Raw genomic sequence first — 14,760 nt, forward strand, 5'->3', positions numbered from 1 at the left:
TAGGCAGACAACTGCAGCCAAATCTTGCAAATTCTTGCAAAAGTTGTCAATCATCTTTTTAATAGGAGTTCAGGTTTCTCTTACTCAGGATTCTGTCTCTGTTTGAATTGGGATTGCACTGTACCCAGTTCCCTAAACAGAGAAGTAAACAGGCTTTGTTCATCTGCCAGGACAATCCCTTTCCCTCACTCCCTGCTCACCCCATTGGACTTCCTTAGCTCTTATGTAGACTCTTAGCTGCCAGTAAAACCTTCCAGTGATAGCCCAGGACAGACTAGTTACTATCTCTTTTATATTTGGAAAAACTATACTCTCAACGATTGATCTACAGGCTTTCAGCTCCTGGCCTCTGAAGTTTTGTTCCTATCATGTCCCTGAGAGACATCATTTAATATAGCCATCTATTTTAATGATAGTGTTAACTAGTATCCAGATTGCAATCAGCATAGACCATCTAAAATAAAATTTAATACATTTTACTAACAACGTTTATCTCTGTAGATGAAAAGTCTAGTATCTGGGATACTAGTACAGCTTTCAGATGTACCAACTCTGATCAGATAGAACCTATGGGCCAGGTGACACTGGGCACATAGAAGCAGAGTCAGGTCACACTGGGTCCAGCCTGCCCCAGGCATTGTTAAGATCATCAAGCATGAAGTCCCATTCCTACACTGCCACTTTGGGGACTCAAGAGTCTCAGCAAAAGGTAATGTCTTTCATAAGTTTTGAATGTCAAATTATTATGTGTGCTTTTTAAAAGAATGTTTCTTTATTTTATGTGTTGGGGTGTTTTGCATATACAGCATATGTGCCTGGTGCCTGTGGAGGTCAGAAGAGGGTGCCAGGTCCCTGGAACTGGAGTCATAGATGATTACAAACTACCATGTGGGCACTGGGAACTGAACCCAGGTCCTCTGTATGAACAACAAGTGCTCTAACCACTGAGCAATCTCTCTATCCCCTATTTGTGTTTTTAAACAAAACTCTACATTCAACTTTTAGATCTGAAAGGGCAGCCTCCCCTGGAAATGTTATGCATGTCGAGGGATCTGGTGTTGGCTGCATTTGCCTACACTCTCCTCCTGCCTCTCCAACACTACACTACCACCAGACACCGGTGACTCGGTGGTCACTTCAGCTCCACAATGCATCCCAGGACAATGAAAAAGCCCATTTCTAAGCTGTTTCTAATCATACACATTTAAATGAATCTTGGACTGAATTCAAACATATCTTCACATGTTCTAGCACTTATTTTACTTGAAGCAACCTCAGAGATGCTCTGGTCTAACCTGTCAGTTTTCAGATTGGTAAACTACCATAAGAGAATTTCACAAACTTCCTACTGTCAGCAGTGGAGCCAGGACTAGAACCCTATACCAGTGTTCTATCTCTCCACAGTTACCTACCACTGATCACAGTTTGGCTGGTTCTCCCAACACAGCACTGACTTAGCACTCCCTGCCTGCTCATGAGGAACAAAAAGCTGGGATGATTACAACCCAGAAGCCTGTGTGGGCTGCGCTATGAACCTGTTTTCCCAGCCCAGCCATTGGAGATTATTCTCCATTGTAAAGGCAGACTGGTCATCAACAGAGGCAGGGTGGTAGAACAGCTCTGGATGTCAGGTGACCTCTGACACTGACCTACTTTATAAGGTTGGAGCAGACACTTGACCTTTTCCTTGGGTTGTGGTGCCCTGTGGCAGCCTCTGGCAGTTCTTGTCACACAGTTGTCATCGATACCTAATTGAAATTAGCTGAATATTTGAGATGCTTTTTATTCCTCTTGTACCCAGGAGCGATGCTGTTCAGTTCTTCCTGCTTTCCCTGCAGGAGAACCTCAATGGAGAGAGTCCAGGGTCCTGTAAATGCCGGCTCAGGTGGAGACGTGTCCTCAGACCCAACTTGAGAGATCACCTCTGTTTTCACAGCTCCGGCAGGGATCAGTGCCTCTATTTGGTGTGAACGCACTGTTTGTTTTCCTTCTTCTCTTTCTGTTTGCTGTTGGAAAAGTCCATTAGTCTTGAATGACATGGCTAAACCATAAAGGGGAGTACAGTTGATGTGCTAATAATTCTTAGGTAAATACCATTTGTTATTGTCACCTCTAAGCTTTCCAAAGAGGTGGCACCATTCCTGGTCCTGGACCGACTCCTCTTTGGCTTTCACCAACCTGGAAAGGCAAGTTTGGAGAGAGAAACTTGACAGGATGGGTGAGCCTGGGGAAGGAAGAGTATGATAAAGAAATGGGGTCACTGAAAGAGGTGCAGAGAGCAAGCGAGAGAAGGGCCAGACTCGTGTGCCTGCTGCTTACATGCCTGCTCACAGGCAAACACAGCAGAGAAGAGGAGAGGCAAGAGCTGATGGAGCCTTTCTCAGGCTTTCTCTCTGAGAGGCTTTTTCTCTGAGGCTTCTTCCTCAGAGACACTGGAACTCTGCAGTTGTCATGCCCTAGTGGCACTAATTCATAACCTCTAGCTCCATATCAGCTCCTTTCAATCGTTAGCATGGGTGACCTTGGTGACTTGCTGTGTGGCAGAGAAGAGATGTTACATATGACATAGGGAGGTTTGATGATGTCAGCATTAAAGTGGAGCATCCTTATGATGCTCTGTGTCAAGGATGGAAGGAATATGACATGACCAAGAAGATTCACGTTTGCCTAGAAGGATTTATGGTTGATAAAGAGAAGAGAATGTGGACTCATCTCCTAGCTAACACCGAAGTCTAGAGAAAAGACTTCTATCAGAATAAGGCCCTTCACTTACATGTTCAATAGACTTCTGATGGTGTCTGGTACTTAGCTTAGGGATACCCTTGTTCTGGGAAGGTGTTGGTGTCGGGTCTCTTCTCTCTAATGACTTACAGCCTAGCACTTTAAGAAAACATTATAAATATAAAATAATGAACTGAAAATGGACTGAATAGGTTATACTTATGTATTTAGGAACACACACACACATTCTCTGTGTCCTATTTCTCTTACAGATCCACAATGTACATTAACGCATTAAAGATTCTGAGAAAGTAGAGAAACAGGGTCAGGGCTTGACCTTTAATAGCAAACAACTTCAGACTCACTACTAGCTTGTGACTTTAAGACAGAGTGGATGAGCCATTTTTGCCATTTAATTCAATAAAAGCTAATTAACATATCACTAGCTTGCCTATGTGTGTGCATGTGTGTATATTACAATTAATAAAAAGGAGGCGATGAATTTAAGAGAGAGCAAGGCAAATGCATGGGAGAAGTTGGAGGGAGGAAAGAGATAGGAGGAAATGATAAAATTATAATTTCAAAGAATAAAAATTATGAAAAGAAATGGAATGGCAGATATTATATGTTCTGACAACATGAAACATGGGAAACCTACTAGAAGGTGACATGGGATAGGCAAGCAGCTGAAGCAAATATATCTGAAAAGGTGACTGTGAAGTGAGACCTCAAAGGAGCCGGTTTCACCAAGAGTGACAGAAAGGGCATTGCTGATGGAGGGAACAGTGGGCAGTTCAGATCAATGGGTGGACTGTGACCTTTAGCAGAACATTGTCAATGCCTTGATGTATACAGAGAGAACAGACTGTGTGCATCACAGATGAAAGTTAGCTACCGAGGAGAGACAGAGCTAGACTAGGCTACGAGAGGGTGTTCCTGAAAGGAAGGAGGACAATAGTTTTGCTGCCATTTTTTAGTGTATGGTGGGCACGGCGGCCATTCTCATTTGGGGACCTCTTATTCCTGTTCCTGTAACAACCATCCCCTGTCAATGCCAACATTTAGAGCCAGAAAGCCACAACTCAATCAGTTCATATTACTAACTTTAGGGTACTTGTGGGGTTTGGAAATAATCAAATCCTCCCACTCTGCACCTTCACTGGCATCATCAAACTTGTTTATTCTTGAAGACGCTGTCATCAATCCAGCAAATACAAGGACATTTAATTCAGTTCCCCACCCCCCTCTATTTCAAAGTCACCTCTGGTTGTTAAGATTACAGGTTAAGGTTCTTGTTTCCTGGCAGTTATCTTGGCTCATCTTTCATCTCTGATCCTAGTGTGATCAAAAGACTCTTCCCCAATGATGGCTGTGTGTACATCCTGTCATCCAGTGCAGGAGCCACAAGCTGTCTATGGTCATCCAGTATAGAAAAGGTAGATGTTCAATTTATTGAATTTTACCTAATGTAAATAGTTTTAGATGGGTAGTTCCAGAGAGTTAAATGTTCTTTTTGATTACTGAAAAGATACTGAAATGCATTTACATAAGTAAGCAACACAGTTAGTGAGAAATTTCTTCTGAAAGAGAGAAGGAGAAGGAGAAGGGAAAGGGGAAGGGGAAGGGGAAGGGGAAGAAGAAAAAGAAGAAGGAGGAGGAAGAGGAGGAAGAGGGGGAGGAGGAGGAGAAGGAGAAGGAGAAGAAGAAAAGGAAGTAGAAACATACTTCAAAGTTGGCTGAATTGGCATACAGAAATATGTCATTATATGTATTTGGCCAGATCATAAAAATGTCACCTCATCCATATTTCAGAAGGTTTTTTTCTAAAAATTATTATTTCATTAAGTATTCAAAAGTGAATCATGAGGTCTTCTTTGATGGAAATAGTCCATTACAAAAGAGCCTGGGAAATGGCTTTGCTTTCTCTTTCTCTTATAGATTCATAGTCCATGTCAACATAATAAAGACTCCCAAGAAATCCTATAGCATTCACCTCTGGAAAACACAATTTAACAAAAAAATTCCAACATGTTTAAAAGAAGGGTCGTGTGTGTGTGTGTGTGTGTGTGTGTGTGTGTGTGTCTGTGTGTCTGTGTGTGTCTGTGTGTGTCTGTGTGTGTCTGTGTTAACCTTAGCATCTGAAAAAAACTAGAGAAACCAGACAAGGGCCTGGACTTTAATAGCAAATGATGCCAGACTCATTACTAGCTGGTGACTTTGAGAAAGTTGGTTAACCTTTTTACTATTTTGTTCAATAAAATGAATGAATTATTGTATTACTGGCTTGCATTGTATATATAGCCCAAGCAATTAACTAGTATTTCCACTATGCCTGTGGGGTTAGGTAACTGAGTGACAGACTGTGGGTCCAAGAAAAATGGTGCCATCATTGAGCAGAGCTCAGGTATTGAAAACATTTATGTGAATTATAAGTCAGAATGAGAGATGAAGCTATGCTTCATCCCATGACTTAGAATGTGCACCCAGCACCAAATGCTTTCCTACAGTTCGTTCTTGGCACAGCCACCATTTGAGCTGTAAGTTGAAGCATGTTATCCTTTGAACCCCCAACCTTATACAAAGTGAAGACGGGACCCATCATGTCTGCCTCTGGGAGCTCTGTGCTCTGGTCTGCCCTGCTCAGGCCTCTCTTTCATTGTGTCCAACCACTATGAGTCTATTTCTGCAAAGTCTATTTGCTGTTCATTAGATATGACAGTATCATGCCTGCCTCTGAGCCTTTGCATTTGCTGGCTGTTTGGTATACCACACTCTTCCTGTTATCTAAGGCTCCTTCTCTTATACCTCTTAATCCTTTACCAAAATGTCTTCTCAGCCCACCCTAAACTAGCAACACAACTCCACCTCTTCTCCAATCTTTCTTCTTGCCTCACATATCTGATGTGCTAAGCTTGATTTTCCTTATCTGTTTCCACCTAAAAGAATATAAGCTACATTAGAGCTGAGTATCTTTGTCTGTTTCATACTCTATGTCTGGCACAGAAGACATCACTGACAACAAGTGGGCACTGGAAAGAGGACTCAGCAGGAAAGAGTGCGTGATGCTTTTGTAGAGAACCCGGGTTTGGTTCCCAGTACCTACCTTGGTACTCACAACCACCTGTAATTACAGTTCCATGGAACTTGACATCTATTCTAGTTGACACCTGCACACTCATAGTCTACATACAGAAAAATAGGCACACATACATATACACAAAATAAATCTTAAAAAAAAAAAAAAAAAAGAAAAGAAAGAAAACCACCAAGTGGTAACCAGATGCCAAAGCTGTCCATATTCTGTTGCTATGTTTAGTTTGTAGGATGGATTATCCCAAAGAAGGAAACACATCTCCAGCATGCCCTCTGTGGTCTTTATTAGTGTTTTCTGGGACCCATTAAACAAACAAAATAGAATTCTTTCATTAAACAGAAATTGTTTGAATTTAACAGTTTAAGGGGAAAGGGTTATGATTTTTTTTAAACAGTGGCAGTAGGGTTGTTGCCTACCAATTATCAACCCAGAAGCCATGGCAAGAAGAATGAGATGTATACAGATAGCTACAGAATGATTAATCCAAATTCAACTAAACTCTGAAGTCTACATGTTTCAAAAGTTTGTGAGATACAGTTCTAAGAAGTCTTGTTTTCTTAATGGTCTCTCTTATTCCAGAAGCTGAATCTTGAGCCCCAAGCTGAGGATAACTCACCTGTGACACTAAGTTTGTCATCCTGGTATCTTCTTCTCTTAGTCAGTGTTCCTCTGCAGGTCCAGATCGTGGGACTTTTACAGTCTATATTCTCACATATACTCCTCATATGTATGGTGTTCCACTATGCACAAGGCATCCATTAGGTGCCTTAATAAATCACTGGAAAAAATAATGTAACTGCCTCCCCTTCTTACTGTTCTCCCTTTTCTTAAATTTTTATACATTAACAAAGACATACTTGCAAAATGAAAATCTAACATGCATGACTAACCTTATCAAAATATCCCTCAGCATTTTTCAAAAAGGAAAAAAATAACAAAAAATGAAAACCAACCCCTAAATACTAAAACTGAAAATGGGTTCCTGATTAAATAGCAAATGACATCATATAAACACATTTATAATCTTCATTGGTTAAGTGGGTCAAAGGTTCATTACTGGCATCTTATAACCAGGTTAAGTCTCACAGTTCTAGAAAGCAACAGAATTCTCATCCAGCAGACACCAGTGAGTGGAACCAAGCAGGCTGTTTGAATTTCTTTTCAGCACAGGTAGAAGGCAAAGGAGGGTGTCACAGTAAAATGTTCGCCTGAGAGGATATGTCTTGGAAAGTTTGGTTATTATATTCTGTTCTAGAGAAGTGATTCACATCCCAGTTATGAACATGACTGATGGCTTCCCAGTCAGAGGAGTCTCCCAGATAATCATCATCCATTCGTTGAATATTTATCCTGTTGCATTCCAGGTATGAGGATAACAAAGGTGATCAGACATGGTCCCTGCCCTTGGAGAGCTTACAGTCTAATCAGTTGGGAACTTGAAGGAAGGCTCAGTGGATGAAACTCGTGGGCAGGGTCTGCTCTGCTCAGCATACTGAAGAAACTGTAGGCCTAGTCCTGGGATCCAGGGCCTTGCTTAATTTCATCAAGTCATATAGGAGCCTCAGACAATCTGAGTCTTGTGAAATATTAATGGTCCATTGCTTGACTTCAGTTCCCATGGAAACCACTAATACACCACTTAGGAATATTCGAGGAGACTATATTTAGTGATCCTGTGGCCTATTAATCACAGATGAACTTATTAACTAGGTAACTATCCCCTAAAGAAAGAGGGGCTGTTCTGTAAGACTTTAGTGCTTTTTTCAAACTGTGGTGGGAAGCTCACTGCTACACCCCAAACTGGCATAGCTTGATTACCTGGAGTTCTCAAAGTCACGAATACCACATAGAAAACACAGCAAATTCAAGCCAAGACAATAGATATGCAGAGAACTTAATACTCCAGCCTACTTAAATGGAAACTGGGTGCCAAGAAGCTGCCACTCTCAGCAAACAGCATAATCTATTTATCTGTAGAACTGTTCCCACTGGTCCTCTCCAGATTCACCTACTCTCTGACAAGAATAGCTCTATAATGAGGTAGGTGTAAGAAGAGTCAAATCCAGTTACAAGAATAAGAGAAACTGAACCTAGAAAAATGTCTGGTCATCCTAGACAAAAACCAGGGAAGGAAAAGCAGAGAGAAAACTGACAAAGGCCCCTAGTAACTTCACACACACACATACACACACACACACACACACACACACACACTCACTCACTCACTCACTCACTCACACAAGCTCACCACAGAGAGACATCCATAGACTCTTTCCTCGGCATTTCCTTCTGCAATATCTACATTCTTGGTGCAAACATCTTCTCTTGCACTTCTCATACATTACTGGATTTATTTGACTTTGGCTCTCATGTGAAGCTCTGAAAAGAATCTTCTCCATCTATCTCATCCTGTTGTCCCTATGATTTTAAAAAATAAAGATATATTGACTTTAAGATCTTGCTTTTGCTTTACCCTAGGGACTAGAAGTGTCTACAGATCCCTCTGTTGTGAGACTAATGACTGCCTTTATACCAACTGGTTCAATTGGTGATCCTCACTCAAGGGTACTATTGTCCTCCTAAAGACATATGACAATATCTAGAAATACCTTGGATTGTCACAGTTACTAAATGTGGATGGAGGTCATAGATATCGCCATACATTTTACAATGCCCAGTATCACCCCCACCACAAAGAATGACCCAGCCGCAAATGTCAACTGTACCCATGGAGAAACCTTGAACTACAGAGACACAAGAGCATGTTCACCACTCATTTCCAGGCTACCATCTTCCTGTCCCACTTATTTTTCAATATTTGGGCTAAACTCTAAATAGCTAGAAGTGATCACATGTGGTAACTGATTTTTCTAACCCACCATTCAAGGGTCAAGGGGTTACATGAAAATCATCCATGAATGAGGGTAAGCTCTTCTCCCACCATCATTCTCACGTACTGAAACATTCCCAGTCCTGTGATCATGCCGTGATTATAGGCCACTCTGGATTGTCAAAGTTCCCACTCTCAACTCACTATCTCCCAATTCAAGTCAAACATCCCAGCATCTTTTAGATTGATCCCACCAATCTGAGACCCTGGACTTTGTCTTACCTACCCAATTCCATTTCTCTTGAGGTGGTCACATGGATGCTTATGTGCAGAGAATACATATTGCCCTTTTTAAAAGTCCTTTTACATTTGAAAACATTTAATGCCCTCATTTCCTATCCCTTCCTCTTAGCAACAAGCACAAGGCTATAGGCCCTGTTGTTCTCAGGGTAGAAAAGAACACCACAAAGAGGCAACAGCAAATCACAACCACATACAGCTTCATAGTTCACAGAAAACTGTGTACATTTGTTCCCCACATAGGACATACTTCAAAGTAACAAAATAATTTTCTTTTTATCAACTGTAGTGTTCCTTCTTCCCATCAGAAGTAGATTTTCTTTGTCCCTTCATGGTACATAAATATCACAGAAAAGTAGTCTTTGAAATATTTACGTCCAGTTCTTCATTGATCATAATCCATTTGCTGTGTGTTTTGGTTTGTGTCCCAAGGGTTGGCAGCCTCAGTTCTCATTTTCTCTCCATCCACGAGCGTTCTTCCCAAACTTATAGACCAGCCGTCGTCCATCCACACGTTCCAGGATCTCTCGTTTGTAGTAATATCTGTAAGAAGAAAATGGATAAGGTAGCCATTCAGCCTGAGCAGGACAGGGAGCACCAGCTCTTGGCCTTGCTATTGGAAGAAGGTGGAGCTGCTCACCTCATGGCCCGGCTGAGCTTCTCATATGTCATACTACTGTTATTTTTCTTCTTCCCCCACAGCTGAGCCACAGCTTCTGACTTCAGGAACCTGAAGATGCCTTCTGAACGGTCTTCCCACTTGATCAGCCCTGGGTTCTTGTCTGGGCTCAGGAGAATATCTCGGATGAACTCCCATAAGTGAGTGCCTCTTGGGTCTGATGGAAAGCAAGACACAATGGCTTAGCAATAGTGCAAATCAGAGAGCAGGAGGGAGAGAGAGAGAGACTGTGGAGTAGTGACCACCTCTGCCTCGAGATACAGAAGCACCAAATAGTCCTTTTAGAGTGAACAAGTAATACAGTCGGGGCGTGGGGAATCTCAGTGGTTTAACCAATGTCACGCAGTTAACTACTAGCAAATCCAGTACTAAAGAATCACTGCTAACCATGTAATTCAGGTCCAGTTGCTTCTAATTATTGTTCACAAATGGCCTGGGCTTCATTTCAGACAGCAACCTTCAGTCATTTACCTAGCACCTCGTTTGGTTAAGTTACTCTGGCCCCATAGCCATGCTTCAGCCAAATGACATCACTAGAGCACTTGAGTCTTAACTCCATAAACATTTTGTGGAGAGGATTATCACACAGGGGTCAGGGGAACCAACTTGAAGACTAGGCAGCTCCTGAAATTTGATTTTACTTTCAGGAGATTTGTGTCACTGCCCCTCCCCCATGCCACTCAAGGGACTCTATAAGTTCACTTTTATGGCATAAGCTGGAGAGCAGAGAGTAAAGATGTCCCAGGTCTCTGTCCTTTCTAGATTTTACAATCCTGATACTTCTCTGTGCCCAGAGACCCTATGTCTCTGATAGTCTGATATGTTCATAAGGTTTTATCCCTGGGGAAAAACCAACTCCCAGAGAGCAGAGTTGAGTATTCAAATAGCCATGTCTTGGGACAGGAAAGAGTGCTGTACCTCAGCCACCTCTTTCCAGCTTGCTTCTTGTGCCACACTGTTTTTTTCCTGGATAAAGGAAAACCTTTAACCTGCCCACAAGTTCTTATGCACTTAGTATCCTAATTTTAGAGAAAGCAAGATGAGGAAGAAATCCCCTGGAAGCCTCACCTTCAGAAACAGCCATTTAGAGAGTCACTTTGATAGAAAACAAATCCCACTTAGAGGTAAATGAATGGAGACAGAAGCAGCATGGCTAGGTGACTTACTGTGCTTTTTGGTGTGGGACTTTACAGGGTGTTCTTGCTCCTTTTTCATATCAGGTGACTCTGCTAAAGAGAGAAGTCAGAACATCTCAGTTTACATATCTCCTACAATTACCGTTCTCACACATACACTTAACCAATATTCAGTGAATACCCACTGTGTGCCGGCACCATTGGGCTGTATGGTAGTGCCAAAACAGAGAATAAATGCCATGGAGAAAAATAATGCAGGGTAAGAAATGGGGATCACTATTATATATTATTATTTTTATTATTTTATTATTATTATTAGAGAGATAGAATTCTGTGATAAAGGGACCTGGGGAATGTGGGGGAGTTGGCCCTGCAGAAACCCAGGACAAGCTTTGCATAAATGAGAAGAGTAGGTGCAAAGTGCCTGAGGTCACTTTATACAGGACAGAAAGAAGCCAGTGTGGATGTGAACAGAGAGATGGGAGCTGAAGTCTGACCACTAATGCCTTACAGGAATTTTTGAAAGGACTCTCTGAGAGAAACAGTAAGCCGTGGAGAGATGTAGGTCATCTAAAGGATGTTTTTATAACATAATACAAAAATGTAAACACTTATAACAAAGAAGGATAACGTTCAAGCCAGAGGAGTGCCATTTTTTTGGCATGCAAAGATACATTTTAATCACCTTGACAAAGAGGCCATTGAGTGGCCTGAGCTCAGCACAGAAGGCCACCGTGGACTATGGAAACACAGATTAGTTTAACAAATGACTCTTTATGGTAATTCTTTCACTGTCTTCATGGAAGAAGAAACAGAGACAGCTCTCTGATGTAAAAATTTGTCTTAAAAAAATCCAAAAACTACTACATGTTCTCAGGTACATAGGACAGATTGAAAAGTTGAATCCCAGTGAAACAGAAGTGGAACGATGACGGTAGAGATGGAGGGGACGAGAGGGACAGCAGGGTTTGTCTGTGTTTGTGACTGGTGATGCTCCACAAAAATGTAGTTACTCTGGAAGAACAAGGTCTATTGTTCTGCCAGCCAGTAGGACGAAAATATAACGCATGGTGATTTATTACATAGCTTACAAAGAACCAGAACCAAGAAGTCCCAAGGTCCCCAGCATCCAGATGATGAACAGTGAAGAGGTAGAGTTGCTAGGGAGCTAATACATCTGACTTAGTTATAACTTATTATACACAAATACCAAGCTGTCCCATGAATATGTTGTTATTATGGATCAATTAAAAGAGGCAGAGCTGGATAGATGACTCAGCAGTTAAAAGCCCTTGTTCTTTCAGAGGACTTGAATTGTGTTCCCAGTACCCCCATGATGGTTCATAACTATCTATAACTCTAATTCTAGGAGACCTGGTACCCTGATACTCTTGTTTGGTGCCATGAGCACCAGGAACACACAAGGCACACAAGTGTTTGTGAGTGAGTGTGTGTGTGTGTGTGTGTGTGTGTGTGTGTGTGTGTGTGTGTGTATGTGTGTGTGTGTATCTATGTGCATTTCTCTGTATCTATGTGTCTGTGTTTGTATATGTTCAAAGGCACTTCAAGGGTTGTGAAGACCATTTTGATCTCACCCTAAGCCCCATAATCAACAGCTAGCCAATTTTAATATATAATAGTCCCTAAGCACAAGTCAGTCCTCTACAGATATTAAGCAAAACATGTGTCTTCTTGTGATGTTAGAGCAGAGCTTCCTAGCCTAGGGTTCTCTGGTGAGGTCTTCACCAGCATTCTAGGTGCATTGACAATGTGCGCACAGGGAGGGGGTCAAAGCTTGCATCTGAAGGAAGAAGTTACTATTCTATTTCCAGTTAAAGTGATCAAGAGGGCTGGAGATAGGCCTCAGTGTTAGCGCACTTGTACAAGGCTTGATCCCCAGCACCACAAAAGCTGAAATGTACAATAACATAAAATCAAATAGTAAGAAAACCACTCCTAATTACCGAGTTCTTGCCATGTGCCAGGCACCATCCTGAACATTTTACATAGTTTATCTTAATGTCATTCATACAATAACGATATGAAGTAGGTATTATTATATAATTCATACAAAAATACTATGAGGTTAGTACTACTATAATTCAGTTCATATCTATTGAGGATTCAAAAAAAAACCAGCCTAGAAGAAGAGCCAGGCTGAAAATATCAATGGTCGGATCCCAGAAGCTCATAATTCTTTGCTAAAGGGAAGCAATTTGCTCACACAACACACTTCTCCAATGTCTTCTGAAGGGTCCATCCACTTTCACAGTGTCTTCATCAACAGAAAACAAAACAGTCATTCCCATGTCCTGGCACTGCACTTCTCGGTGTGTGGTGCTGATGGGGGCCCCTCCATCCATCACATATCCAAGCATCTCATACTTCCATGGGAAGAGGGATTAAACAAAAGAGAAACTCCCCATTCTGAGTAAGAATTTTTCTCCTGGCATGGATGCCAGCAGGGCATGGCCCTATGTAGCTTTCTCTGAAATTCAGAATGACCAATACACGGAACTGGAAAGAACACCTCTTGGCCCCCTGCAGTTCACAGGGCAAGGTTGCAACACCCCACCAGGACATGATGACATTAAAACAGGTCTGGCACCCACCCCGGTTTCCCAGTGATACATCACCGTGACAGGGCCATGTTGTTCTGGAGACAAAGAATGGCATTTACCCAGCAGGTCACAAGCAAAGCTCATTTTCCAATGAGATCCAGGAGGGAACTGGGCCATAATTTCAGAGCCAGGGATGGCTTCAGAAAAACACACATTTTCTGGCACACTGGCCTCAGTCAGTGCATGAGGGCCTCAATGTGACAGAGAATCCATCACTTTGGGGTTATGGTATCTTTAAGAACTGAAATCCTAAATGTTCTCCCCCAGAAAATGCAAGTGTGTTGCACTAATGGAATTTGGTCAGTCATTTCAGGGATCTCTGGCTCATTCAGAGGGGTTCACAGACTCTAGATTAAAAGATTAGGGAAATTCTATAGACACTCATACACACAGACACACACACACACATGTTCCTGTCATCACATGGTAAAATAAGTAATCCTGGGCAAAAAGATGAATGTTTCTTTCAGACACCCTTCTCTTGCCAATAGGCAGAGGAAGCCACAAAAGCCCTCCCAGCCTCAGCTCTAAAGCCTTTTGATCTATGAACTCATCTAATACAACAGCCTCTCTCCTGCCCCCTTGTCCTCCCCACTGCCACAAAATAAAAGCTACCTTTGAAGTAGCCATGCGGTCAAGTGGTTCATTTTTATAAAATAATGGTTAGCTCTACAGAAGTTGTCCAGCCTAGCTTTCTCTTGTTTCCCTCCCAGACACTTGGGGTCAAGGTGTCCGTGGGTCCAGGTGGAAGCTGTAACATGCCCCAAGTTTGCAGTGTAAGTGGGAGCCTATGCCTTCAGCCTAGCTACTTCGCAAGAGAGCAGAGATTAGATGGATTTGCATATGAGTCAGCTGTGAGCCATTTCTTTACGGGATATACAAATTTCGGTGTTCTAATAGACTGTGCCACCCTAGCTGGAGGCTCAACAAGTCAGAAGATAAACACATCAAGCCCGAGTTGGCGTGACTGGCTTCGGGACTATTGAGCAGATCATAATAGTGGTGGCAGCCATTTTATGGAATGGGCAGATAAAAAAAAAATCAAAACAAAGCTAGCTTCCCCACCGGCACTATCAAGGAGACCATCAGTTGACATCGAGCCTCACCTTAGCTCAGCTTCAACTTGCATGAAAACATAGAAAGGTGTTTAACTACACCCTATTTTACAGGAACTTGAAATGGCAAAACTAGGACAGATGGTAAAGGTCTTTGGGGGCATTCTGGCCCCATCCAGTAGAGATTAAACTATTCTGAAAGGAACTGACTCGTGTGTGGTTGCAATTAATATCCTACCAGACCTAAAACTCCAAAGAATCCACCAACTATAGAGAAAAAAAAAAAAAAAAAAAAAAAAAACAAAAAAACAAAAAAACAAAAAA

General features: G+C 41.9%; 1 protein-coding gene across 4 annotated transcripts in view; it reads right to left on the minus strand.

Moving 5' to 3' along the window:
- Nucleotides 1–6,074: 6,074 nt before the first annotated feature.
- Nucleotides 6,075–14,760, minus strand: part of Ehf (ETS homologous factor) — a 39,985-nt gene continuing 31,299 nt past the window's right edge. For all 4 annotated transcript variants that reach the window (XM_034496409.2, XM_076929351.1, XM_076929350.1 and 1 more), the window contains exons 7-9: nt 10,791–10,853; nt 9,586–9,781; nt 6,075–9,488 (exon numbers count right to left, since the gene is read on the minus strand). In XM_034496409.2, the coding sequence (XP_034352300.1) occupies nt 9,389–9,488; nt 9,586–9,781; nt 10,791–10,853 (359 nt within the window). In that variant the 3' untranslated portion in view covers nt 6,075–9,388. The remainder of the gene's footprint in view (nt 9,489–9,585; nt 9,782–10,790; nt 10,854–14,760) is intronic.

The sequence above is a fragment of the Arvicanthis niloticus genome, chromosome 2, assembly GCF_011762505.2.
Source record: "Arvicanthis niloticus isolate mArvNil1 chromosome 2, mArvNil1.pat.X, whole genome shotgun sequence".
In the NCBI taxonomy this organism is placed as follows: domain Eukaryota; kingdom Metazoa; phylum Chordata; class Mammalia; order Rodentia; family Muridae; genus Arvicanthis; species Arvicanthis niloticus.